This window comes from Lutjanus erythropterus, chromosome 3 (genome assembly GCF_056507025.1).
Source record: "Lutjanus erythropterus isolate fLutEry1 chromosome 3, fLutEry1.hap2, whole genome shotgun sequence".
NCBI classification, from domain to species: Eukaryota; Metazoa; Chordata; class Actinopteri; order Lutjaniformes; family Lutjanidae; genus Lutjanus; species Lutjanus erythropterus.
The window spans coordinates 13,345,247-13,373,047 of record NC_139319.1 but is presented as its reverse complement, the minus strand read 5'-3'; the positions used below and the strand labels follow the sequence as shown (position 1 = coordinate 13,373,047).

The following is a 27,801-nucleotide window of genomic DNA, read 5'->3' as shown; positions in this document are numbered from 1 at the left end:
GTTGCTCAGTAACTTCACACCAGCCTGTGAGGGGTTCTACATTCATTGTTTATTGCACAAACAAATATGCATCAAATGTAACCTGAATATTCCATTTCATCCAATCAGAGATAGAAAAAAGGTGCTGACAAAGATGGTGAGTGCTCTCATGTTGAGGTGGATGTAAGACAGAGAAAATTAAAATATTCTGTGACGTGACCCTGACGCAGGTAGAAAACCAAATTAAACCTGTAGAAAAGTGGACAAGTGTAAACAACAGTCACCTTTAGTAGACTGACTGGTTCGTCACTCACACAGTGTGTCAAGTCTAATGTAAAAACCTTTTACGGATGGCAACAATGAAAGCTAGTTACATCAGTGTATAAATAATCCTTGCAGAGCAGGACCACATGAAGCTGCAGACTGTCAAAAAGTCATAAACAGTTGGGATACTGGACTTTTGCTATTTTAAGAAATATTCAAAACTTCACTATGACAGTAAATAAATTCACCTTTTTTCAAAACAACACATTTTTCAGTTTCAGACTGAGCTAAAGATACTGTTTAAATAATTGTGTTTCTACTTATCATATCTGACTCTTTGGTGTCTGAAGACCTGATTGTCCAGAAGGAGAGTTAAGGCCTCAGTATGCTTCAAACAAAACACTTATTGGATTGTCTAACAGCAGTCGAAGCCCGCTTTCATGTATGCCCATGTCCACTTCAGGTAACGGTTGGTCAGGTGTGCAGTGATGTGAAAATAGGGCGGGTGTAGAATATTTTTCACACTACAACCTCCATCATGTCACGTGTACAACTGAATGCATCGCTATAAATGCTTAAAAAGAGGACCAGTCCCAACATGTGCGCTATTTTTACATTTCAGTGATTATCATGGATGCAGCCAGGACCCTGCCCTGGTTCTGAAAACCTCTTCTTTCCAGTGGTTGAAAGTTCATGTGCTTGGCGGCGTGAACAACACCAACACTTCCTTGTTGCTCTGAGCTCCAGGTCCGGGCAGTATGGCTAACTGCCACCTAGCTAACAGCAGCTACATTTAGCAGCAGTGTACTTCACTGTCTGTGAGGGAATCACAGAGAGTTGAGGCAGAGCAACTGGAGGACATCAGAGGGAAAAACCAGTCACCATTTCCTCCAAAAAATATGATCCAGTTTCAGAAAAATCAGCGTTATAGTTGGCTGTGTCCATAAAGTGTTGCACAGCTGTTGTGACCTGGCCACCAAAGTTACACAGTGCGAAAACAGGTCTACGGGGTGCAGAGTCAGAATGACACACGCACCAGTCACCCTGTTACAAGTCGGTGTAGCATCAAAATTAAGATGTTATTTTAAGATAAGTTTAAGAATAGTTAATTCATGAAGACATGATTGTAAGACATGTTGTCTAAGGTTCGTTTGAAGCATACTGAGACCTTTAATAGCATCCACAGGGTGTTCACACCTTTAAATCATATCAGTGCAGTTTGAGAAAGTGCATACGGGAATAAAACTCAACATACCACAGAACTAAAGTCTTTACAAACTTTTCTTGCTGATGGCTTTATTTTCCTTTTCCCTCCACCTCCTCACCTCCTCTTTTCACCGTTTTCTGGCCTGCCACATTCTTCTTCACCGAAGCCCTTCAGCCTTTCAGTTTTCCTTGATTACTGAAGGACTTAAAGTCCGTCCATTATGTCTCAACATCAGTAATCACAGGAGCTGAGATGAACAACACTAACACACTGTAGAGTCGAAACAGCACCGTGCCTTCACCAGCTTGTGTCGTTGGATGAGCAGGATGTGATTCAAGACTCATTCTGAGCAGGAGGAGATTCAGACGGGGTTTTGTGCCGGCGCCACCGCGGCCTCCACTGACGTGTCTGAGTCCATCTGTGCCTCTGGAGGCGGGGCGGGGGCTGGACTGACTGGAACCTCCACAGTCTCGTGCCTGCCATTGGTCAGGGCGCTGGGCCGGGCCTGAGAGCTGTGCACGCCTTTCTCGGGGCAGTTCTGCACGGTAATGATGCGGTTGAAGGCCTTGAGTCGACGCCACAGCTGCAGGTAGACTTTACACTGGATATACATGAAGATGAGGCCGCCTGTGAAGCCTATGGCCACCACAATCAGCTTGGTCCAGAAGGGCCACTCCAGCACACCTGAGAACACACACAAACGCACAGCACGGCTGTAAGCCAGCCTGCAGGGTGTGTGATGGATCATGATGGTGGTCTGTGCAGTGCTGTGCTGTGCTTACCCGATGCCGAATAGTACTTCAGAAGAGAAATTCTCCATAATTCCTCTGCAATCAAGAGTGAGTGTAATTTCTCTGGATCTCTGGATAAATGTGTTCTATGCTAACGTGTCTATGCTATCATTTATGATATACAATTATTATATATTAATGTTTATTAATATATATTAAGTGTTTTTTTCCATACTGTACCTATGTCTTCTGCCTCTAACCCTACAGTCCTACAGTATGAGAATGATAATACAGATCACTATGATCACAGCACAACACACCACACCATCGACGAGCACAACAAAGAACATACAAAAGCACTGAGGGGTCTATTTTCACTTTAATAATGATATAAACTGGGACAAACTCAAATAAAAGTGAAGCTAATGTGGAAATAAGGCATAGTGACAGTGTTAAAACACAGCCCACCTAGAGGAAATCAACCTCTTCATCTTATTTTCTTAAGTTAAAAAAACAAACTTATGGTTGATGTTTTGGCATGTTTATGTATGAATAATAAATATGTATGTTTATGACACATTACTGAACCTATTTTGCAGAAACTTTTGTTTCAGTTGACGTAATTACAGCGTGAAAATCAGTATTTATAGGTCTGAAACTTATGTTCTGAGTGGCAGTGAACTTTCAAAAACCTCAGAATGACTGGTTTTATCTTGACATGACCTTTTCATGATATTTGTACTTACATGCAGGATGTGTTCTATGTTTAATTTTTGAACAATATGTATAATGATATACTCTGATGCTCTTGAAGGAAGTGATTTTCTCAAATCTTAGATTTCAGTGAATTCACTCGTGTCTCAAAAACACATTATCCTCAGCTGTGTTGTCATGTTATGATAAGATAAATTATTGAAAAGTATCATCACAGATGGACCAGATTACTTTGAAATACAGTCAATTACTGCATACAAATTCTGTAGTAATTTTTGTAATTAGTCATTAAAAATGTAATCAAGTAATATTTAAGTAAAATTACTGATTAAGTATCAGTAAATTAATTAATTAATGGATATTCCTCAATTCCTCAAGTCTTAACTCTGAAGTTCAACCTCTAATGTGCAGAGAGACACGAGGGAATGACCATCACTGTACAATACACACAAATATTTTACACTAGTTTTACTACATTTACACAAAACTTGTCTTCAAAATCACATCACCAGAGTCAGACAGGTGTAAGAGTTTTTGACCACTAGAGGTGCTACAGTCCAATGTTTTAATGACCCTGTATTGTTTGTACTGAGTATTTAACCAGAATTCCATTAAGATTCATTTTTCTAATATGCAATTTGCATTTCAAATCAAGCCAATGCAAACAATGCACTTAAAAAGTGTAAGTTTTGTAAATATTTAACAGGGCAGGAAATGTATCAACATGTTAGGACTTAAGTGTACTCACAATACCTTGAGGTGACAAATGATGAATATTAAGAAAACTGTGTTTTATAAATTAATACTCCTGACAGTACCTTTAATTTGGATCATAAAACTGTTAAATCAAAACCAAAAATGATCAGAAGTTTAAAAAAAATGTTACTCTGCATGTCTCTGGTATGTGAACAAGGGTGTCAGGGGAGAGTACTGACCGTTCTTCCCAATTCTGATCTCTTCCATGGTTCTCTTGACCAGGACGTAGACTGACCACAACATACACGCTATTGCTATCAGGTGAAACAACACTGAACAGAAGATCTTCCTCCTCTCGCTCTTTGACATGTGTAGCCTCTCCCACTGGAGGACAGAGGAATGGACACGGAGAGAGGGGATGAGAGGCATTATTATAATTATTACAGTCTGACACTCCTGTTTTGAGCGGCAGACTGAGATTTAAGAGTGTGCGTCTACCTTGCGTAAAGGTTTGAGCTTCGTCTCCATGACGAAGTCAAACTTGCAGAGTTCACAGCAGCGAGTGTCTGAGGATTTGATCCACTGGTTGAGACAGGCCTGGTGGACGAAGCTCAGGCTCCCCGTGCAACGACAAGGCATTATCAACGGGCACTCGTCATCCCCCTCACAGTGGCAAATCCTACACACAGAACATACACACACATTATGCACACATCAGAACCAGCACTGTTTTTGGGTATCTTTGGCATCCCTGACCATGAGAATATCCCTTTTGGACGTTAAAGTTAAAGGAATAGTATAGATGATCTGAAGTAAGGTTGTACGTAGTAGTAGGGCCCAAGTTTGGAGAAACAGCAGGGGTACGGATGCTAAGTAATTAACTGCTGCAGCCAGGTATTTTATCCACCTAAAAAAAAAGGTCCACTATCAGTTTAAATGTACGCTATTTTTAGAATATTTTCACCTCTTTACCTTTCCATTAGACAGACTTTTCTGACAGAAAACCTTTGTCATATGAGCCAAATATCACTCTCACCAAACCAACCAAACTCCATGGGCAAAATCGGAAATTTTACCTTGCAGGACATGAGAGCTGCTGGTGTACTACTGTCCTGATATGTTAGTTAGTTTGCCTTATCCTGTGACTTCGATGACTCCAAACTATCTTTTTAAAACACCAAAATCACAAAATAACACAAACAAGCTAAAGGATTGCAGACCAGCGACTCTACAAAATAAAATTACATGTTTCACCTATGGAGTTTGGTTACTTTGCCGATAGCATTATTGGGCTCATATTACAGCGGTTTCCCATCAGAAAAGTCTGTCTGGTGGCAAGGTAAAGTGAGAAATATATTATAAATAATATATTATAAATATAGTGTACAATTGAACTGATACTAATTTTTTTAGGTGGACATTTTTAGGTGGCTAAAATACCTTTTGTTTCTGAGCCTGTTGACAGCAGTAAATTGCTTTGCTGCCTCTCTATACTTCATACAACCTTTTAGAGATGAACTTGAACCTGATGTTGATGGATGATTAGTACACACACACACACACACTAATATGGGCTCACAAAGATACAAACACTGACCTGCAGACCTCCATCTCAGAGTCATCAGAGCAGGGCCGTGGCGTGCAGCCGTTCACACTGCAGTGTTTCTGTGGTGTGGGCACTGACATGTCTCCACCCCCCGACCCCTTCTCCTGGTATTTCTTGGTGATGAGCTCCTCGCAGTCCTCTGCCAGTGAGGAGCTGCCTCCCGGGCTGCGTGGCTTGTGGCTCTTCTCCTTCTCTCTGCTCAGTGAGCGCTCCCTCGGTGAGTTGTGGCCGTCTCTCTTCGTGGAGCCTCTGCTGCCGTGCCGCTTCTTAAGGCCTCCACTGTCCTCCACCAGAGGCTGGTTCTCCTTCCCTTCATCCGAGCCCACCGACTGCAGCTCCATCACCTCTACTTTGTCCTCCCTACCTTTACCCCCGTTACGCTCATCCCTCTCTCGGCTGCTTCCACTGCGGCGACGGACTCTTCGGGCTTTCTCTTTGCTCCAGCTGCGGGTCTCACGCCATGCCTCGTCCTCAGAGGTGGAGTCAGACTGGGGGGCGCCTGCACAGCGCAGGCGAGGTGGGAGCTCTCTCCGATTCTTGGAGGGGCGCTCCCTCTTCTCACCCTGCTCGCTGCGGTCTGAGCTGAGGCTGCGGTCGCTGTACTCCTGTTTGCCGTTGGTTTCCACGCAGTCGAGGGCGGTGCAGCTGCTCCTCTTGCGACGGTGGCGGCGCTTCACCTGCTTCTTCTGGGCCTGAGCTGACGAGCCCAGAGCGGTGCTGGTGACTGTCATCACAGAGGTGTGTGTGTGTGACTCAGAAACATCCTCCTCTAAACGTGTCAACTGGGCAGAACTGAACACACACACACACACAGGTAGACACAAACACACAAACAAAAACACAGAGATGAAGATGTGTAAAAATAAGGTGAAACAAGATGGAGACGACATGAAAGGGCTGAAACCTAATTGTATGGATTTAAAGGGTCAGTTCACGCAAATTACAAAAAAAATTCGTAAGTTACCTATTATCTAACTTTCAAGAAACTTTTGTCTTCACACGCCCAGGAATTTAAGATATCTCTTTCGAAGATATTTGCCATCACCTCAATACAATGAAGGTGAACTGGATTTCATTTGTGGTGCTCACAGTTTGCAAAAACAGTCAAATGCAGCCTCCAACTTTCACTGCATTGTTGTTGTGTTGTTGTTATGGAACAACTTAAACTGGAAAAACTGTGATTCACTTTACAAGGTTCCACTGAGAAATTCTGTACTTCCTGGTCCTCCTTGAGCTCCATTATGCCAAGTTGACTTGAACGACATCATTTAAACCATGTATTTAGCCTAAATCTTCGCTGTAGATCCTTAGCTTGGAGCCATGTTCACATGTGCGTGTACACCGTCTGAACCGTGTGTGTGTGGCGTGACAGTGTGTGCGCATTCAAGTGAACAGCATGTTGGGACTTTAGGAAACCTGGATTACACCAGATGAGCAGCATGGAGGCATTGTTTTTTTGGGCTGTTTTTTCTGTTTGGAAACGGGTCACCATTCATTTCAACTGTTTGAGAGATTCTGCAACACTGATTACTAATTTTCCTGTCAACTCCAGCAGTGTAAGAAACTAAACCTGACTTTCAGTCCACGAGGCTGAATAGATAATGACTGAATTTTCTTATTTTTGGGTGAAGTATCCCTTTAAGGTGAGGCAATATGTGTAGTTTTTTGTAATTCTGGTAATTCTGGTGGTCAACACTTTAAACTGCTATAGGCTGCATCCTCCAGAGCTTACAGATACTAAGATAATATCAATCCTGATTCCAGACTTCTGTTCACATCTTGGATTTTTTTTTCAGTCAATCAAACAGGTCTGTTTAACGTTTGCTTCCCATTTGAAAAAAAACAGAAGAGGTACTCAGAGTTTTGTGGGCAAGAATGGCAGAGTCATATTCCTGCGTCAGAGTCACAAAAATAGCCAAATGTGGATGAGATGCAGCTCTACAGTTTGTGTTAAAAACAAGTCTAAATTCAGCAGCATTTTTCCAATCAGTGTGAAAAATATGAAGTTAACTGTCTCCTAGAAACTCCCACCAGATTTCGTGAGGACAGCAAATTATGTGGTCGGACAGATTTGTCATTCACTACTGAGTGATTTTGACAAAAAATAACAACTCCTCAGAGACCGAAAATGACAGCTAATGATTAACTGAATAATGAAGTGAAAACAAAATGTAAGTTCAGTCTGTGGTGGTGAATATGGAATGATTTGAGCGTGACATGTGGGGGTCCAAGCACTCTCATACATCTCGTGTGTCAAACACAGAGTCCTTTCAGCCTCGAAGCCTCAGGAACGAGCCTGACGCTGACGGCGTGATGACCACACCACCAGTGGACATAACAAACTGAACGATCCCATTTCTGCAGTCAGCCATCTCCCTCTCATTGATCGCATTATGGGAGCACCACTGGACTTCACCATCCATCTTAATTTTATTAAAGCCCCCGAGGTGCGGCAGACCATATTAATCGAATCTCCCACTCAGTGGAGGAGAAGCTTTAAACTGCGCGTGTTAATATCACAGAGAGAACTGTGTCCACTCTGGACATCGGCTTTAAGAGACATATTTGCAGATATTTAAGGGACGTCAGTCTTGAACTTTCTGCCTTGGTAACTGTAATTCTGGGCCATACGTAGAGAGACAGCTTTCTTACCTGCATATGTCCTGAGAAGACGGGCTGATTGACGTTCTTGAAGCTGTAGTTAATCCTGTTGTAGAGTTGCTGGCCTGAAACAACAAACAGGTTCAAATTAGATTCCATGTTGTTATACACACTTTCTAATAACCACAAAATCAAAATAAAAATATTAAAGAAATAATATTAAAGGCATAATATGCAGGGCTTTTCTATAAAGGATGTACAGACTCATATACAAATAATCCCTGTCAATCATCACTTAAGACCTGCTACAATTTTTACTTGATTTGATTTAATTTTTACTATTGTGTCAACAATCTGTCCAGCTCAAACAGGCACACAAGATACCATTATTTTGCCAAACAGACCAGAAACTAGAGTCGCAACATAAATTATAAGCAATGTTAAACAAATAACCTATCCTGATGTTTTAGAAACAAAGTTTGACAACTTGTAAATGTTAAACAACCGTTCCATTCTGTCATCATCAGACCACAAGAACATTTCTGAATTTTGATCCCACATTTCATTAAATATCAGTATTCTTAACTGATCATAAAAAGGACAATACGGAAGAAAATGTGATTCATTCTCCACTTCTCCTAATTCACATAATTCACGCAACCTGTTGTCCTCCTGGATGTTTTTAAAACTTCAAGGTCCAGAGGAAGGATTCCTGTTCTCAGCTGTGCGACTAAAGACCTCTAACTCCTCGAAAAGTTTGCTGTGACAAAAGATTCAGGGACACAATTGTGCTTCGTTTGAACATATGTTTGTAATTTTTGTTTTAACAAAATATCATTTAACCATTTTGCCTCAAATCTGACAAGTAACTTTCTTCTAACTATGTTTATGTTGCATGATGAATTAGTACTATACACATATTGTAACTCAGCTTCTTCAAAGATGTAATGAATCTCTTTAAGCCATGGAGAATTGTGTGATTTACTCCAAAGAAAAGCCTGTTTATTGACCATGTTTTCTGACATATTGAGTAGATGATTCCACAGTCTGATCACTAGACGTGTGTGGTGGTGACTGTATCTGCACAGACCCCGTCTGCACAGCTCTCTGTTTGTATTTTCTTGTTATTTTGCTAAGCTGTGATGTTTCTGGGCTTCAGCCTGGTTGGCAGTGGTGTGTAGCCCTCAGCCAACAATACCCTGCAGGTCAGACAGAGCGGACAGAGTTAAGGTTTGCTTTGGCTGGAGTCACACAAAATCCTTGCTTGTGTTGTATCAGCCCTCAGTTGTACGTTGCTTTGAATAAAAGCGTCTGCTAAATGATATTGTAAGATTGTAAAATCAAGCATTGTGTGGAGTTGTGGTCATGTTTATTTGTGCTTTAGAACATGTAAAACAATCAGAAAATATTATTTTATTTCACAGATTTACTGCTTTGTTTTAGCTAATGCTGCTCACTTTATTCATTCTTAAGCTCTTTTGGCCAGAACTGCTCTTTCGCTCTCGTTTGTTGAGCGGGGGAGGAGGGGCCAACTCTGGATGGTGCGTTCACAAACAGCGACTGAAAAATTCTGCTTATTGTAAAAATAAATCAAAACATGACTAAAATAGTCTGATTCATGATTAATATGTATAGATATTAATTAGAGGAGAGTAAAGCATCATTTAGTCATACTACAGTGTGTACTGTACTTAGAGCAACCTTGTATTGATTTGTTCGTAACACTTCTAGCATTAGCACGTTCCTGCACATCACATTCTGCTTGGATAAAGGATGCTACCACACTCTCTGAACTGTGACCTCGATATTGGCCCTTTAAGCTCTCTGATATTCGACGGTGGTTACCTTGGAGATGTTGCTGGATCGACTCCCTGAGCGCCCAGGGGCCTTCCTCCCCTGCAGGAAGAAGGAGAGACAGAAAATCATTAGAGAACACAGAGAGGTATGTGATGCTTTAATGGCACCAGAGCATCCAGAGGTGTCGAAACCAGCGAGTTCTGTGGCACACAACATTAGATGTAAAAACATTTCACTATAATCGTGTCAAAACAGGAGCTCATTCAGCTGCAACTAAGCTGCAGTTACTTTCACCTTAAAATAATCTGCAGATACTTTTTTTTTGGTAAACTGCAAACAGTTTTATCCATAAAATAGTACTGCCAAAATTTTGTTTCATGAATACAAATATAGAAATGGATTTTTTCTTCAGCGTGTTCACTCACTTACTCACACACACATACACACACACACACACACACACACACACACACACACACACACACACACACACACACACACACGGACACACCACTCCAGTACCTAGATAGACCCAGCTCCTTCAACAACAATCATAAGTAAATCAACTAAGATGGTTTTAGTTCTTCTTATTATTAACTTTACGTAATTTCTAAGATTGGCTAATTGGATGAGTTGGTTATTTTTAAAGGCCTGACCTTAAAGGAAAACCAGTGATTCTAAAAGGGTTAGGTTTCTTATTGTTATATTTATTTTAATAAAAAATCTATAATGTTATGTCCTCAATAGAAATTCCAATACTGCAATAAAATGTCAGAAACAAAGTTAAAATTGCCTTTGGTAAGTTGTGCAACCTCATACTGTCTTAAAATGTCCTGTTTTGTAATATGTATACCTTGGATTATTAAAAAACATAAAAAGCAGCAGATCTTTCTGTTTGAGAAGCTGGAACAAGAGAATGTTTTTGCCTTTTTAAAAAAGAGTTCAGCGATTTTCAGCATTGTTGGCTCTTACAGCATACTTTTCTGTCAATTAGCTAATTACTAAATGGACTGATGGTTTCAGCTCTAATCTGCTGTCAGTTTCATTTTGTCTAAAGACTTCCTCATCAGAAACTATTCAAAGCGATTTGCGATTGTAAATTCTCCTACAAGGAACTACAGAAGAACTGAGAGTGAGAAAAAAATACTGGTGACCCATTTTCTATGTCTGATCTAAACTGTTTTCTTTCCTGTGTCTAAAGGCTTTTCTCTCATTTGGGCCACAAGACGCTAAAGTGCACCACAACCCTATGTTTTAAATGTGACTAAAACATTCATGTTTAGTTCCAGGTAAGTTTATTAATTATTTAATTTCTTAGTTAATTTCTACATTTCTTCTGCACCAGAATTAGTTTCTCATCTGCCTCTCAGTGCTTCCATAAATACTCCAATTAAACCCAACATTTTGTAATTAAAGAAGTTAAACACAAATAAGAGCATTATAATCAAATGAAGCAGCTTTTAGCATTTCCTAAGTGTTCTATACTATTCAATGTTGGCCAGTTCTGTGTAGATTGGTTAAAATCGCATGTCAGGAGTCACGCGTGGACACGTGTCCTTGTTATTTCATTGTGACCAGAGGTAAAGCCAGACAATCCAATTACCTGGTCATCCTACAAGATGCCACGCTGCAATGTGTCTCTATTTAAAGCAAACTAATAGCACTTTTTCTAGAACTTCCTAGAGCGCTGATTGCCTGAACTCAACTGTTAGACCTTGAACTCAACCCTCAGACATCTGTGGCCTCATTCACTGCCTGCAGCAGCTTACACAAGTTTCAGGAACCAGTAGTTGCCGCTGCGTAGGAGTTGCAAAGTATTAACGGCGGTAAAGCACCATGGACAAAAAATATCTTCATCCCTGGTGTTTGAATCACGTGTTTTCCAACTTATTTTCCAGACACCACCAAGACCCCAAAACTAGGTCAGCTTACACTACAAGTGGGCGATATATGCATTTAATATCATAATCCATCCATTTAAAGATGATGTAGCACATTATTTTGGAATGCAAATTGAAAAATAATTATTAACGGAAAAAATAACCCAACAGAAAGGTCTCCTTTTGGGTAATTCAGCAGTGGAAATGCCTGACAAATCAAAGTAATTCATCAAAGTGATGAAGAAAGGCATTTAAATCTAACATTGGCCACATTACCTAATAGACCTTGAGATTTTAAAGAGATAGTATAAACAACATTACAAAATCTCTTAAAGTAGACAGTTTTATATCTGTCTGACTGCAGAAATATCAACCATTTATTTCACAAATTAGCAGTAGCAACATTTCTACCAGTTTTTTGGCCCTAAAACATCAGAATCTCTTGGCAGGTGTCTAAACAGAGGATAGAGACTTCACACTCACTTTGTTGTGGGTTGGGAGAGAAAGATATAGTTAGAAATGACCAGATTCATCAAGCAAAAATACAGACTCGACTGGAGAAATCACAACAATTTTCCCTGTACTGTTTTTCAAAATCAACCTTTCCCATATCAGCACATCGCCTCCTTCAGTAGGCTTTCATCCGCAGCCACACTGGAGATGTTACTGGCAGCCAGGTGCATTATGGGATTAAAAACGTCTTGTCCCCATCCCAGAGAGCGGAAACACAATTCCAGCCCCAGCGTTCTCTACTGTGAATATGTGCTGAATGAGCTATGTGTGAGAAATAGTCTCCAACACACACACACACACACACACACACACACACACACACACACACACACACACACACACACACACACACACACACACACACACACACACATGCACCATGGCCCAGCGTTGATCATGTCATGGGGACAAACAGGATAACCTGCCAACTGCCGGCTGTTGGGAGTGAGTGGGCAGTGGAAAATGAACTGAAGCATAAAATAGAGTGAAACTTAAAGATTTATGTTTTGATTCCTTCCAGGGACGAAAACAAGTCTCAAAAGACGAGGCTTGTTTTTCTTTAAATGTTCTGATTTCCAGTAAATCCCATGAAAAGACAGAAACCAAAAACGCAGTTGCTCGTCCTTCAATAATTTCTGACTTCCCTTCCTTTCTGTGGCAAAAAATATTTTTAAAAACAGGTCACAAATCTGTACCAGATCGACCTGCGACTTCTCACTGTGTTTCAAACAATTACTGCCTGCTGTTGGTTGCACCATCATTAACATTAACAATTAATCATTATCATCCATATCTGCCTGGATTGAATAGTTTTGTTTTAGTCATTATAGATTTTCAATAGCTTCCTACTTTATAAAATCACCACCTTTGATATTAAAAAATCAACAACAAAAGAATAAAGGTGTTTGTCCTGTATGTCTTAATTAACAACATACTGATCTGCATCAAATGCCTGACAATATTTACTACCTGACTACAGTTTATGGTGGGTGCGTACGGTCTTGTTATTTTCCCAGTTTTGTTTCTTCTTTTTTCCTTTTTCCTATTATTATTATGTTATTGTTATTACTATATTATACTTGTGTTCTATTTATCATTCACTCCTTTTTTTTTTTACTTGTGTAGAAAGTTGTTTGTGTGTTCACTTTACAAGAAAAGAGAAAACTGCAATTGAAAGTCCAGGGTTGGACAGTAGCTCTCAGTTCGAACAAGAATAGGGACTATTTCCAGCCCTGAATTAATGTGTATTTACGGCAGCAGAGGGACAGCATTTGTGGGATTGACTCAGAATAAACTACCAGGCTCATGTTCATTGTAGAGAAGCAACGTGTCGTCCAGACCAGTGTTGTGGTTCTTTGGATACAATGGAGGTCTATGACACACAAGAGTACACCTTATATAAGGATTTTCTTATACAGGAAATAGATGATTTGATGGAATATGTTGACTATAATATTAATACTATATTTATTAAATAAATTACTCCACAAATCTTTAACACACAGCTCCTTACATCTAATTTATATTAGAGGTCTGCTTGTTAAATTTTGTATGTATAGTACAGACAGTATAATAAGTACAGATTTAGGAGTATGAGAGTTATAAACTTTATGTATCTTACAGGATATTTAGTTCAAAGTTCATGTTTGTAATGTCTCATGTGGGCAGCTACTTCATATTTTTTTTATACTTGACATATAAAAAGCAAACCAGAGCTTGCGTGTTCCAACCCACACATAGAGACAGTTGTGGGTACACTCTGTGCAAATCGGTGAAATAAATAAGAGAGACACTGACAAGTAGGAGACTGCATCATCTAAGCTGATCAAGGGATTTGCTGATAGCCAGGTTTAAATCAGTAGTGCTGCGTGGAGTCAAGGCAAACACTCTGCAACCTCCCCGGGGTGTTAGAGGAGATGGACACTGCAGCTGAGCCCAAGGCATGTTTGCAATGTTTGGTTGTTTTAAGCACAACTCCGTATGAGTTCTTGTTCATGTATTTCAAATGCAAACTCCCACTCAGCAGTTAGCAAAAAGCGGTGACAGAGGTTAGAGCCCTGACGCTCCCCTCTCTCAACCTAGGGGAGCAACGTCATCATACAGAAACCTGCATGAGGTCATGGGGGAAAACAATGCTGAAATATATTTACTATAACCACAATTTAAATGTTTGCATACATGAAAGCACTACTGGGAAGCTACAGAATGATATAAAACTTGAAAAAGCAAAAAAAACTGAAGGAAAAAAAAAAAATAAAAATAAATAAATGCATTGTGTAACTGAGATATCTATGAAAGTTAACAGCTAGCCTCGGCCTGTCCTATCTTGTGATGCCACTTTGTACCTCCAGAGGCAATAGTGAGTCACTGTAGTGTCAATGTCTACTCAAGATGAGACAATACAGAAGCAGCACTGCCCCGAGGCTAAGAAACCACATTCGTTAAGAAGGAACAAAGTGATAGAAATAAAGTTCTGCAGGGATGACGTATTTTTGGTGAGCAAGCCGGGAAGTACGTATCACTCTGGGTCCCTCGATGTAAAGTCAATAGCATTTTTTTAATTGGTTTTTGTGTTGTTGCATAAAATAAGCTCTGTAGGGATGCAATTTGATGTTGAACTCTTGCAATGTTTCTTCTAGACTGGCAAGTAAACAGCTGATAATGCTAATGCTAGCTATTTAGCAATAAGGTCGCCAACTATACAAGATTACTGACAATTTAGGTGTTTGTTGAAAGAAAGGCTTATGGGAGGGACTGTAGCGGAGACCCTGACTTTCAGGCGATATGCTGCTCCCAATTTGTTTGTTTGGAGTATGAATTTGACAGATGGCCAGTTCTTACATATTGCTCCTCTAACAGGACAGATCAGATGTTTATTATGAGCCATGAAACAGACTGTCTTGCCAATGAATCACATATCACTTCTCCAAACTTCCAAAAATTTGGTTAAAAAATTGATTAAAATGGATAAAATAAAAGCCCTTCAATTATGAGGCCAACAGCTGTGCATGTGTGTTCTTGAGGGGATTTTTCATCAGTCTGAATTAGCATTTCTAAGAAGATACAGATGTTTGTGCCACTTCACTTCACACACGTCACTACCACTCTCACTCTCATGTGATGCATTCATGTACTCGTGTAAAGCTCTGGGTGTCAAAAACACGAATGTAGATGGTCAAACTGAGATCATAGTTAAAATATAAAATGTTTATCCCCTATCTGTTTTGACAGGTGGGGTCTCCACAACACATGAAAACAACACAACACAACACAACACAACACAACACAACCACACAGTGACCTGCAGAAAAATCTTAAAATATATGTATATATTTTGGGGGGGCTTTTTTTTTATAGCTTTATTCATGGAATAGCTGAAGATATGACAGGAAATGGAGAGCGAGAGGAGGGGACAGTAAAGGACAACATGCTGGAATTAAACTTGTGGCCACTGCAGAGGACTCACAGCCCCGGCACACCAACCAAGCCACCACAGCACCCCTGCAGGACACTTTTTTTTACAGAGTTAGATGAGAAGACTGCTATCGATTTCCTCCTTGTGTTCAGTAGAGGGACTGGTCTAACAGGTATTTAGTATTGCTTAGTACAAAGACTGGATGGAAAGAGCTCACGTTGTTAGCTTGTAAGCTAATACAAGTCGCCAAATTTCACACTGTGTTAAAATACAAATTTTGAGGCTGTTGTTTATGGCACCTTTGACAGAGTATGGCTGGCCTGTCTCCAGTCCTTGTGCCGGGCCAAGTTAAACACACCTGAGTATTTATTTAAGACGGACACATTTGAACAGAGTGAAACAATAGTTGTACTTGCTATCCATGCGTTCCTTTTCAGTCTTGCTAACTTCTTGCTTGACAAAGCCAATAAAGACAGTTCAAACAGGCACTAAATGAAGCGAGGGAGGAGCAAACTGTGTTTGTTCAGAAGTCATACAAGTCACACAAAAGAGCCAACAAGCTAAATAAAGACAGAGAGATAAGAGATTTAAAGCCTATCACATTCCTTTTGAAAGTATAATATCGCTAATAATAAATGCTCCTAATTGCTGTTCAGCTAAATTACATTTCATTTTGAGATGAACCAACAGTGGCTGCAGTAATAAATAATAAAGTCATAGTCTGTATGGGCCTTTTGCCTGATAATGTATTTTGCACATTGGATAAAATAGCGTTGGATGATGTAGTAGAAATGTGTCCACTGGTACAGATTTGGCAAAACTTTCACCGTGAGAACTTTCCCCCAAGTGTCTCTGCTATATGTTCAGGGCAAGCTATGCAGTGAGTCAGGGCTGGATTCTCACGTAAAATGATTTGGGCAGCAGGACTGAATCATTCTCACATGATTCAAGACCAACGGTTGGTGGTCGTCATCTAAGCTGGTTTGCCAGCCACCACAGAGGAAGAGAGTGACAAGGAGGAGGAGGAACGTTTGTGTATGGAAGTTCGCAATGAAAGAAGAAAATAATCAAATGTAATGACAAATGGTACGGTATGGCTATTTTAAACCATTTCTGAATTGAACAGCTACTGTAACGTGATATATAACAGTATATAACTGATATAAAATTAAATATACCATGATAGAAGATTTTCACCATATTGCCCACCCTCAGTCTGAAAGTATAAAACAGTCTGAGCAAAACTGCTGCAGACAAGACAATATTGCATCGTAAATATCCCTCACTGCAATAGATGGCAACAAAATAGGTGAATTGCGAGAAGAACAAGAGGAAAATGTGAATGTAATGTTTTGTAGCCAAGTATAATTTGGAGGTTAATACACAGCAGACTGAGACACAAAATTGTACTTGCACCAGCAGATGCAAGTACTATATTGGCTTCTGATGATGCTTCAGTGAAAACATGCAATCTGTTTGTCGTACTATGTGTATTGGTCAGTAGCATTTGTCCGGTAGTTGGATCTTCATCATTATCATACTCAGATTCCTCAACTCTTTGGCTCATGCCTAATAAACACAGATCGGTTATGGTCATTGTTTAAAAAGACAAAATTATCTACTCCCATAAATGTATGGGCCATTTTCAGTATCAGGCTTTTCAGTCTTGAATTTCTAAGGGGACATACAGCACCTACAACACTGGCCCCATATTAGCCCCAGTGAGGTTTTCGTGTATCTAGCCTTAAATGTTTTACTTCACTCCTAAATCCAGTCAAAGACCCTGAAATGTAGCATCCATAATATCCTGAATTGAAAGCCTGACAATCTGCGTCACAACAAATCTCTGCCAACTTTCAACAGCCACTGAAAAATACTGCAAGAAGAGTTTCCTTTCACAGAAAATGAAAGTCACAAGATCACAGTAAAACACAACTCATACGACAGTTACCGTTCAACCCACAGTTCCATAGTAATAAAGTGCTGCATCAGCAAAAACATCCTGCTGTCACCTACCTGAGTGCCTGCTCTTCTGCTGACACTCTCACTCTGATGCACTGCAGACTTTGGTGCGTCTATGTGACGACATGTGCATGTTTCTGCAGAGGGGATTAAGTGATGTAGCGTGAACCGAGGGCTATATTTTGTTTCTGTACTCTGGCTCAAGATCAAAAAAACACCTACAGCTACTTTTAGACCAACTGACCATGAAGCTGTAGTTGCACCATTTATATTTGTTCACAGCATGTTTTACAGTTTGTGTTGTTGTGGTGTCTCCGTGGCAACGTAAACAAACAACCCAACAACTGCCATCAGATTCTGATTCTAATTTGTAAAGAGTAATATGTGATATCACCCTTTTCCAAAACAGCTTCACCCACCTCAAACAAGTCAGAAGACCACTTAAAAACACAACTAGAGAAACCCTTCATTTAATTAAAAAAAATAAGAAAAATACAGTGAAACAGCCAGTGTCATTGAAACTGTGGCAGATATCACGTATAGTCAGGTGTTCTGATACCTTTTTTCCTTCCCTATTCCAGTTCCAATACTTTTACCTATAATGTGCCAATACCAATACCAATACCGATAATACCGTTGAATGGCCTGTCTTAGATTAAAGCTGTTGTAAAATATGAATAAATATAAACAGGCAATGAATGCACTCTCTCTATTTTCCGATATTGGTATTGGAGCACCCCTTAGTCAGACGCTGATTAAGTCCACTCACAGTAGATTTGTGAACAGCAGAGTCTGTAAATGGTAAAAGCTCTCATAGCTAGTGTTTTTGTTTTTGTTACAAAAACACACGTGAGAAGCAACATCAAATTGCAAATACTGAAGCATCAGTGTGCAGCCTGTTGCTGTTTAACTTTCAAGCATCTGTGAGGTATTGCCAAGCTCTTGGATTGCATCTTTGAACAGTTTACACATAGCGATTGTTGCTCACGGGAGCATATGCCATTAGTCTCTCTTATTTATTTTGTCTGTGATCTCCAAAAGCTCTCTGCAAATGGAATATCGGCACAAAAATTCTGTAGTGTGAACTTGGCTTGGCTCTCCATCTATAACTTTTTTTTTTTTTAGCTTTAAATGCTGCAGTGTAATTTTTCCAGGTCCATACAGCCACTGATTTCCATTATTCTCTGTACAGTATGACAATAAACTACTTAATAATGTTAACAATTAGTGGTGGGAATATGGGACTATGATGCAACCATAAATCAGTTATTGATGCATCTTGATGCATCACAATTTTCAATTTCTATACATTATTTATTTTTTCTCACTGCATGACTAACTGCTACTTTTAAAGCAGAACATATTTGCAATGATCCATAATTTGTTTAGTTAAGTACAACTTCAATACTGTGTGGCTCTTGTCCAGGTCTCTTTTCTTTTCAACTTCATACAAGTCAAATGCTTCAATTCACTTTTCAGCCAGAGGATGTCAGTCCCACTGTAATCATCTTCACCAAAATTGAAGATATAGCCTAGTTTAGAATGTAAACAAGACATCCGACCATCCCATTGGTTCAGCTGTAGGGAACGTACAGCCCAGTCTTACAAAACTGAGAACTGGGTTTTAAATTTCAGATTACTGACTTTTCTGCAGCGAGAGAATTGTGATGCATCTAAGAGTTGATTTTATCCCCCACCCCTAGTAACAACTTTAAGTAAAAACCTGACGTTAACTGTGATTTTTTAATCTTATGGATATGAAGCTAACAAAGGGCTTAAACATGCAAAATCACATTTTGGATGTCCACAGAGATGAAAATTGCTCTGTTTTCAATGTGTGATGCTGATTCTATTGTTCCCATGTTACTTTTATACCTAAAAATAAGAAGATGCTCTTTAAAAAATGAAGTAACACTCTTCAACTTAATACTTCAGCTTTGTTACATTATGACAGTACCATCAGCAGGCCTGTGTGTGTTATCTCAGTGTAACAGCTGCACATTATTGTGTCATCGCCCAATAAACCTACAAAATAAACATGCAACGTGCAGTGCGCCACACTAAATTCTGATATGAGCCAACATGAATGTGTTTTACAGTTAGACTTGCATTTTAATGTCTTTCTTCCGCATCTGTGATGTGAAAATATTAGACTTTCATACAGTCATAAACGTTAAATGAAACATACGTTACTCTTTAATTTAAGGTCTGTAACTGTTGTGATCCTTACCATGATGTTGCCAGACAATTACAATAACAGTTTGAGCCCATCAGTGCCGAAAATAAGCACAAACAACAAGCGAGCGTCACCTGCTCTCTGTGCACTCCGCAGGTGCATCTGGATGTGTGTTTCTATCACTCTGCCACTCCAACATTGCAGTTAGTTTCGTGGTTTGTGGTGATTTAGAGACTCAGTCTGTAAAGTTTACCGCCTGTCACACTCTTGCATTGTTCTGTGTACAATGACACAGATAAAAAAAAACAAGAGCTGAAACTTCTTTACCAACTTCTCCTTTCACTCTCTCTCATCAGTCAACTGACAAGTGCATGTGGTCCCGAGGATATTTTTTAATAAGTGCACAAGCTACTATAAGAATATATTTATGATTTCCTAATTAGAATGTCTGTTTTGTCCTGTAACTGTAATGCACAGTGACTGACAAAGCGAAAAATGCAAATGCTTGACACGACGAAGGAGGCCTTGACTAATGATTCAAATTGTCGACTATCAGGGAGCAGCCCTACATTTTCTATACTGCTATAATTATATATATATACATATATGTATATATATATATATGTATATATATATATATATATATATATATATATATATATATATATATATATATATATATATATACATATATATATATACACGTACATCTCTAAACCTTGGGCTGGTTCCTCCTCGCCAATGCACATTATGATTTTAAAATCAAAACTAACAAGGCTCATGTTCTCATGATGTTATTTCCCCCAAAATAGGGGAACTTGTCTCATCTCAAAGATTGTAGTTAACATCTTGGTGACTTTGAGTTACAGGATGTGGAAACAGAACTCTTGGTCAGTAGTTTTGCTAGTGGTTTATTGCTTTAATTTTAATTGGATAGTTTTTAAAATGAAAAAAAAAAGGCTAATTGATATACATAATTTTTGTGGGGTCAGGGAGGGGTTTTTAACTTGACAGATGAGAAGTTATAAGCAATGTATTAAATGAAGATTTGTCTGAAGATTTGACTTTTAAACAGTCAAAACATTTAGATGCAGGTCTTGTGAATACCTCAGGGCAGGGCTCTCAAACTGTCTCTGTCAAGGACCCCCACAGTAACACCACATGAGACCACAAACCCCTAATTTGAGAGGATTTTGTCTTAAGGAATCCCTTAGTAAATATATTTATTTTTAGGTTTTAATATAATAAATTCTTCATAATCAATGATCAAACTAGGATTAATAGAAACTACAAACAATCTAAAGGGGCCAAGACTATTTCCTCCCATGTTGTTCCAACTTCCAAAATTCCAATATTGCCTTAGGGCAACGGATAAATGAAAACAGAATTTGTACCAAATATGAGGAAGTGAAACTTAAAAGACGTCAAAAACAATTTCAGTTCTGTTTCCGTTTTAACAAGAAGTTCGCGGTGAAGCTATTGCATGGAACAGATATATATCGTATGCACAGCACAACTAAGTTTTACTTTGTGTCTGGAACAGAGAGACCAAATATATAAAGACTAACTTGGCAAAAACCATTCAACCACATGCACGAGTCTGTAAATGACATAGTTTTCATTAAGAAACTAACTCCAGAGTTCATGTATATCCATGTTGACCTCGGTTCTCTTCGTGGTTTAAGTCTCTATCCCTGTCCACATTGAACCTTCCTGGCTGTCAGACAAAAACACGTCTTAACAATGTGACGTAACATCAGGCGGTCTGAGGCGATGTGGTGTGACGTGAGGTGCCGCTCCATGAAAGGCCTACTGAATTACTTTTTTAGGAGGTCCAGATTACAAAGACGTACAGTGCCAAGGACTCGGATGTTTACATTACCTATATCTTACCTGTAAAGTTTCATTTCTTCTCCACCTAATTAGTTCACAGAATTGGAAAAGAAACAAAAAGCACATGGAAAAACAAAACTAATCCTCCATTAGCAGTAGTTTGTTGTTCTACCACCAAACACAATGTTGTGTTTAACATCTGTTTTCATTCAGTTTGACTCTAAATTCCCTCTGCTTACACAGCCTGGGTTATAGATTTTTAAAATAAGTGTCTGTGCTAAACAACAGAAATAACCAACATAAAACCAACATCCATATTAGCAGGTCATTTAAATTAAATAACAATTATGTACTTTTTTATATTAATAAATGATCAAAGGGAGCGCTCAAAATAAATGTCCTGTTGTCCCTGGGGACGATAAAAATATCACCTGGGACACAGATACAGTGCCTGGGACAATTCTGAGACAGCAGAGAAAGTCAGATTGAGGCCAGATTGATGTTATGTTTTATATATAGTACCTTATATATATTTATAGGTCTTCTGATGCTGGTATTTTAATTGTTCCTAAAGCGGCACACAAAACGAGTGGGTAAACTGCTTTTAGCTACCACGCCCTCAGACTGTGGAAAACCCTGCCCAATTACATCAGACATGCAAGCTCTGCTGACATGTTTAAAAAAGAACTGAAGACCTACTTATTCAGACAAGTGACAAGTGTAAACGTGGTATATATGTAGCTCCATCCATCATTTTTGCTACTTTCACTTCTTTTACTATTTTCAATTAATTTATTTTTTGTATATCTTTTTTCTATTTTGTCTTGTTTTAATGTCCTACTTCCGTTTTGAATTTTTCTTCCTATTTTTAGGAAATATTTTTTTGTATTTCTTTTTATGTCTTGTTTTCAATGCCATGCTATTGTTCTTAATGCCACACTGTAAAGCATTTTGGGCTACATTTCATGTAAGAAAGGGGTTATATATTACAAATACCTGTATGTAATATATATTATATTTATTTTATTCATTATTTTATTATTTATATTTTATTATTTCTTCTTATTATTTATTTTACTTTATTTTTTCAACATTATCTGTTATTTATTATTATCAGTATTATTTTGTTTGTATCTCTTTCTTTCAATTTGATCTGTTTTCATGTTGTTGTATTTGTAATCTACTTTATCTAGTTCTTAGTCTCTAGTACTCTATTGTATTAATATTTAAATCAGTTTTATTGTATGTCATTGTCAACTATTTTCATCCTTTGTTTTTACTCTCTATCTCATCTATAGTTTTTTATTTTGCTCTATTACAGACTTCAGTTAAGCACTTTGCAATAACCTGTATGAAATTAAGTTTGATTTCAATAAAAAAATATATATTATTATCGTCATCATTATTATTATTGTTAATAATAATAACAATAATAATAATAATAATGGCATGATGTCAGACTGTATACTAGATGCAGTTGAAACCATCAATCCCCAAGTGAGGGATCAGTGATAAAAGATCGCTGAGTGCATCCATACTGTGAGTGAATGACTGAGTGAGTGAGTTAAAAAAAAAAAAAAAAGACTGTCAGCTGACACACACGCACACAAACACGCACACACACACACAACATACACATATGCAACCTCCTCTTCAAGATCAATGCTCAAAGACCAATCAAATGACTTCTACCTTCTGACAGCACAAAGAACATTTCTGGAATCTTCAATCTCTGTAATTGGACCAACTTTACACTAGTTTTAAGCACAAAAAGACCAGAAATGTATGGACCATCAGAGCTTTTTGTGGAACCTCAGAGGCTTGAGAACATCGTTAAAAGGTCAGAAGCTCACCTCGGTCTTGTCTTTGGAGCGAGAGGTGCTCTTGCCGTTGCTGGCTGTCTCCCTGGCCGGAACCACAGTTATCTGTTGTATTGGCATGCTGCTGTTTCCAGGCAACGCTCCGGTGTTACTCCCACAGCATTCCCAGCACGCTGCACCTTCCCGTCCTCCGATCCGCGTCCCTGCGTGTGATCCTCTGTCCCATCCACAAGCTGTTTTCAGGGAACGGAGACGCTGCTCCGGGATCGCTCTCCTTTATCAATCCAATCCGGATCATCGAGAGGAACGGAGATGGAACGGGATCAGGTCACCGTGGCAACAGGAAGACAGCTCTGGAGATGGCGGGGTGTGAGGTCGTCATGACGACTGGGAAACTACTCAACAGTGCGCACCACCTCCTCCCCCTCCCCTTCCTCCTCCACTGCCCTCCTGCTGAGAGAGAGAGAGAGAGAGAGAGAGAGAGAGAGAGAGACGTAGAGAGGAAGAGTTGAGGTGGAGCTGAGCAGTAAACAAGGCGGTAGGGAAAATGTGTGTTGCAGTGATGGGTGTGTGTGTGTGTGTGTGTGTGTGTGTGTGTGTGTGTATGCGTGCGTGTCTTTCTCAGAGGGGCGGAGCCAGGATTTTGTCGTGCCTCCTGGGTAATAAGCATACGGTCCATGAGGATTAGGGCTTAGACTAACCTCAATCTCCTCCTCTGACCAGTGGTGCTGCTAATAAGCTTATGCAACTTGTGCACATGGACAGCAATAACACACACACACACACACACATACATACAGACACACAAACACAGACACGGCCTGATTGTTCAGGGACACCCTGGGGAGAAACAATGTGCTGATAGACGTTTAGCCACTTCATTTCTTCTGTCATGTTAAAGGAATAAAGGCACATAGGTCGTCTGACTGACCATGAAGTGAACAAACACCTTATCAGTGTCCTCGCAGAATCTGTGTGTGTAGGTGTGTGTGTTTGGGTGAGTGAGGTGTAATCCTATTTCAAATTGTCTCGGGCCACGAGGATTATGATTGATATAGCTGGAAAATGGGTGCCTTCCACTGATCACTGAAGAGCAGCGAATGACTGAGGTAAAGAGGCAAACAATGAAAGTCTTTGTTTTTTGCTCCTGTATTGTAAATAAGGTCTCTACCTAAACATATTTCTGAGTTAAAATAAAGGCTAAATGAATGAAAGTGGAAAATTAAGTCTACTGAAACAGATAGAATTATACAACAACAAAGTTTTAAAGTTAAGTTGGATTGTAAACTGACAAGTCTGGCATGAATAACAATGCTACACTTAGTTAGCGACTGTATGCTATTATGTGTCATACACAAGGGCCCGGCCCACATGGACTTATAAAACACCTAAAAATGGCATTGCAGTGGCGAAATATTGTCAGGCAAGAACATAAGGCCCCACAATACGATATTATCATGAGACAAATGATTTTGCAATATGATGAGTACTGTAGGGCTGCGCCCGATAGTCCACTAAACTGTTAGTTGATGCCAGGAGTCTGTTGAGTAGTTGAGCAAGTTTTCATTTATTTGTTAGCCACAGGGGAAAAAAACGCCTAAAATTTCATTCGGGAGCTGCATCTTGCCTTTAGGCTCAGGGGATTGTTTCAACAAGGACCTTTTTTTCCAGTGCACTGCTGCTATTTGTGCTGTCGCTGCCATCAGTTAATTAAGCAGGCTAGCTTATTTAGCGGTGCTTCGGGATGCAGCCTCTGCAATCAGTGAAGGTCAGTTAATGGGGAATACAGCATCTGAAGGGATTTAAGGTTACAGCATCTCCGACTGGACTCTGACTCCAGGAATGATTGAATACACGGCACGATCAGGCAGGGATAGGAGGCGTGAAGCGGTAGAGGAGCGAGTTTGTAACTTAGCGACTTAATTTATAAGTCTTAAATTATTATCAGAAATGTGTGACGACTAGTTGACTAATGGCTTTAACTGACAACTTCTAGTCAACGGGAAAAATCTACAAATAACCTATGAATCACCGCCCACAGACTTTCTCAATGATTCAAAGAGGTTGGTTGTTTTTCTCAATGACAGCAGTTTTCCTAGTTGAGAAATCTTTGCGCCAATAACAGGTTTTGGGGGAGGGGATCTTCCTGTGCCAAAGTCAGAAAACTGTAAATAGAAAACCTGCAAGCATATTTGGTTGTGCTTCTATTTTTTTAGGTTTCAAGAGTTCCACCTTGTCTGTTGACAATGGAAAGCCCAAATTAGAAAGTCTACGCTATTTAAAGCCCTTTACAAGTTGAGCTTGTTCTTTTGTTTTCTTTCTCGGCTCAGTTAATCTCTTCACTGCCTTGATGGACACCCACCTGTGCTTTGTTTGAACTGAGCATAAACTGACCTCCTGTCTCCACTCTGCCCGAATATGTTCCACTTCCCCAGACTCCTAGATTCACTGTAAATACCACCACAGACAATCTGACATAACTCTGCTTGCTCATTCATGTGTTGAATGAGTTGCATGATCAACGAGCCATGAACGCTCTCGAAGATATAACTTCTTTATGTTTTTATTTTCTCATTCTTTGGCAGGATGAAGATGATGAGCTGGGAATGGTGTGATCTCAGTCAGAAAGCCATCTCTAGCCTCCAACCTGTTCAAAATGCAGCTGTTAGCCTTTTAAGTCAACTCCAGAAGACGACACCACATTAATCTCATCCTTGCTTCCCTTCACTGGCTGCCTGTGGGTTTTAGAATCGATTTGAGGATTTTATCACTGACATTTAAATGTCTGCAAGAGGCAAACTATATTTCTAACTTGAGATATCTGGCTAGTAGCCTTGGTGTGATCTTTCAAATCTCTTCTGAAAACCTTTTAATAGAAAAGTCTTTTTATAGTGAACATTTGATTTACTGTCTACTGTTTTATTTCTATTTTTGTCTTTGCTATTGCAGTATTCCACTAGCTTTTTCTTTTACAAGTTATTATATTGATATTCAAATTACATAATTGTGTGCCCTGTATATAGAACACTTTATAACTATGTAAACAAAGTTGTTGTTATTATTATTAGTGGTGTAATTGGATGTCATTGATCTGTGATCTGTATGGATCATCCCCCACGGTTGGCGTGCAGATGAGCTGCAGACTAAATTTAACCATCAAAGTTAATCTTGTTTGTGATATTAACTGTCAGGATCTCAAGGTGCAGCTGGGGTGAGGAGAGTGGGAACCTCAGAGTTGTGTTTTTGCTGTTTGCAGATGATGTGGTCCTTCATCAGACCGTGACCTTCAGCAGGTATTGGAATAGTCTGCAGTCGAGTGTGAAGCAGCAGGGATGAGCGTCAGCACCTCCATGTCTGAGGCCACGGTCCTCTGCCAGAAAACGATGGATTTTTCCCTCCAGGTGGGGAATTTGTTGCTGCCCACAGCGAAGGAGTTTGTTCACGAGTAAGATGGAGCGTGAGATCGACAGACGTTCACCACTGTAATGGAGAAAAGGGAGTAAATGATTTGGGGCATTTTCAGTGGTTTAACTGGGAAAATGGGCCTGCTTGTCATCACAGAAATAGATCATAAGATTATGATGCTTATTGCATCTTCAACAATATCTGGTGCCTTCCCTTCAAAACACAATTCAGCTTGTTCACTGGAGCAGCTCTGTCTGTTGTACAGCCTTCAGTGTTGACAGACTATTACTTGTGACATGTAACCAATCAGATATTTCTGTGGGTGGGACATTAAGCAAGACTACAGGGTGTAGTATTTTTAGGGGTGTCAGAATTTATTTTAAATCCAAAATCAACTGAAATGAGCTTTCACTTTGAATGATAGAACTGAAAAGGCAGAACTGGCAATTCTCACAGTACTTTTTTTTCTCTCCACCCGTGCCTACTTGCGTCTGAATAAAAAAAATCAACACTTAAGAGATGACACAGCGTAGCTTATCTTCCCTCATGTCACAGTTAATCTTTTTAAGCAGTAAGTTTAAAATGTCAGAGCGCCCTCAGGGCATGAAACCAATGATCTGCAGATATTTACAAATCAAAAGTTGATAGAGTAACAGTGATAAGGCCAGTATTGCTTTTCTTTATAATGTATGTAATTATTTATTATATGTTACATCGTATACTAGAATATAGTACAGTACTTGTAGTAGACTGTTTTTTCTATTATATAGTGTATTATTATTCTTTTTGTTGTTATGATTTTTTTAAATTTTATTTATGTATTTATTTACCATTACTACAGTGATGATTAACCCTAACCCCCTTGTTTCTGTTTTGCTGATCAGAAAAATGGTCGGATCCATGACTCAAAACTGTAATAAGGTCTCAACTGTGAGTTTAATGATCTGCTGTCCTATTATTAGAACGTCTGCATGGAGAACATTCAACAGCTTGCTAGGTGTTGCAGCAGCTCAGTTTTCAACAAGCTTAGTGAGAGAAGAAGTTCTCAGACATGTGTCCCACATACGTTTGCCCACCCACATCCTTTTCACACACATTGCTGCGATACCATTTAATTGCAGTGGAAATGGGGAAGTCAAAAAACACTGGTTTTGTGGTCTTTACAAAAACTAAGTGCTGCTCTGTCACCATTACCACATGAC

The 27,801-nt window shown here is 39.4% G+C and overlaps 1 protein-coding gene across 2 annotated transcripts; it reads right to left on the bottom strand.

Annotated features, from left to right (window-relative positions):
* Positions 1-27: 27 nt before the first annotated feature.
* marchf1 (membrane-associated ring finger (C3HC4) 1) lies at positions 28-23,725 on the bottom strand. 2 transcript variants are annotated; one of them, XM_084715111.1, is made up of 8 exons: positions 23,228-23,725; positions 9,644-9,694; positions 7,850-7,923; positions 5,189-5,989; positions 4,090-4,270; positions 3,831-3,975; positions 2,233-2,277; positions 28-2,134 (listed from the first exon to the last, which is right to left on the bottom strand). In XM_084715111.1, the coding sequence occupies exons 1-8, from the start codon at positions 23,312-23,314 to the stop codon at positions 1,812-1,814; spliced, it is 1,707 nt and encodes a 568-aa protein (XP_084571237.1). In that variant the 5' UTR covers positions 23,315-23,725; the 3' UTR covers positions 28-1,811. The 2 variants fall into 2 exon arrangements, with proteins under 2 accessions (XP_084571237.1, XP_084571238.1); XM_084715112.1 differs by lacking the exon at positions 2,233-2,277 and having other exon boundaries at positions 23,228-23,705.
* Positions 23,726-27,801: the final 4,076 nt, after the last annotated feature.

Bases quoted from the DNA above. Each gene is read 5' to 3' on its own strand.
- marchf1 (XM_084715111.1), bottom strand. From the start codon at position 23,314: ATGCCAATACAACAGATAACTGTGGTTCCGGCCAGGGAGACAGCCAGC. The intron at 7,924-9,643 runs GTAACCACCGTC...TTGTTGTTTCAG, and splicing joins GATCCAGCAACATCTCCAAG to GCCAGCAACTCTACAACAGG. The intron at 2,278-3,830 runs GTCAGTACTCTC...TCTTGATTGCAG, and splicing joins GATCAGAATTGGGAAGAACG to AGGAATTATGGAGAATTTCT.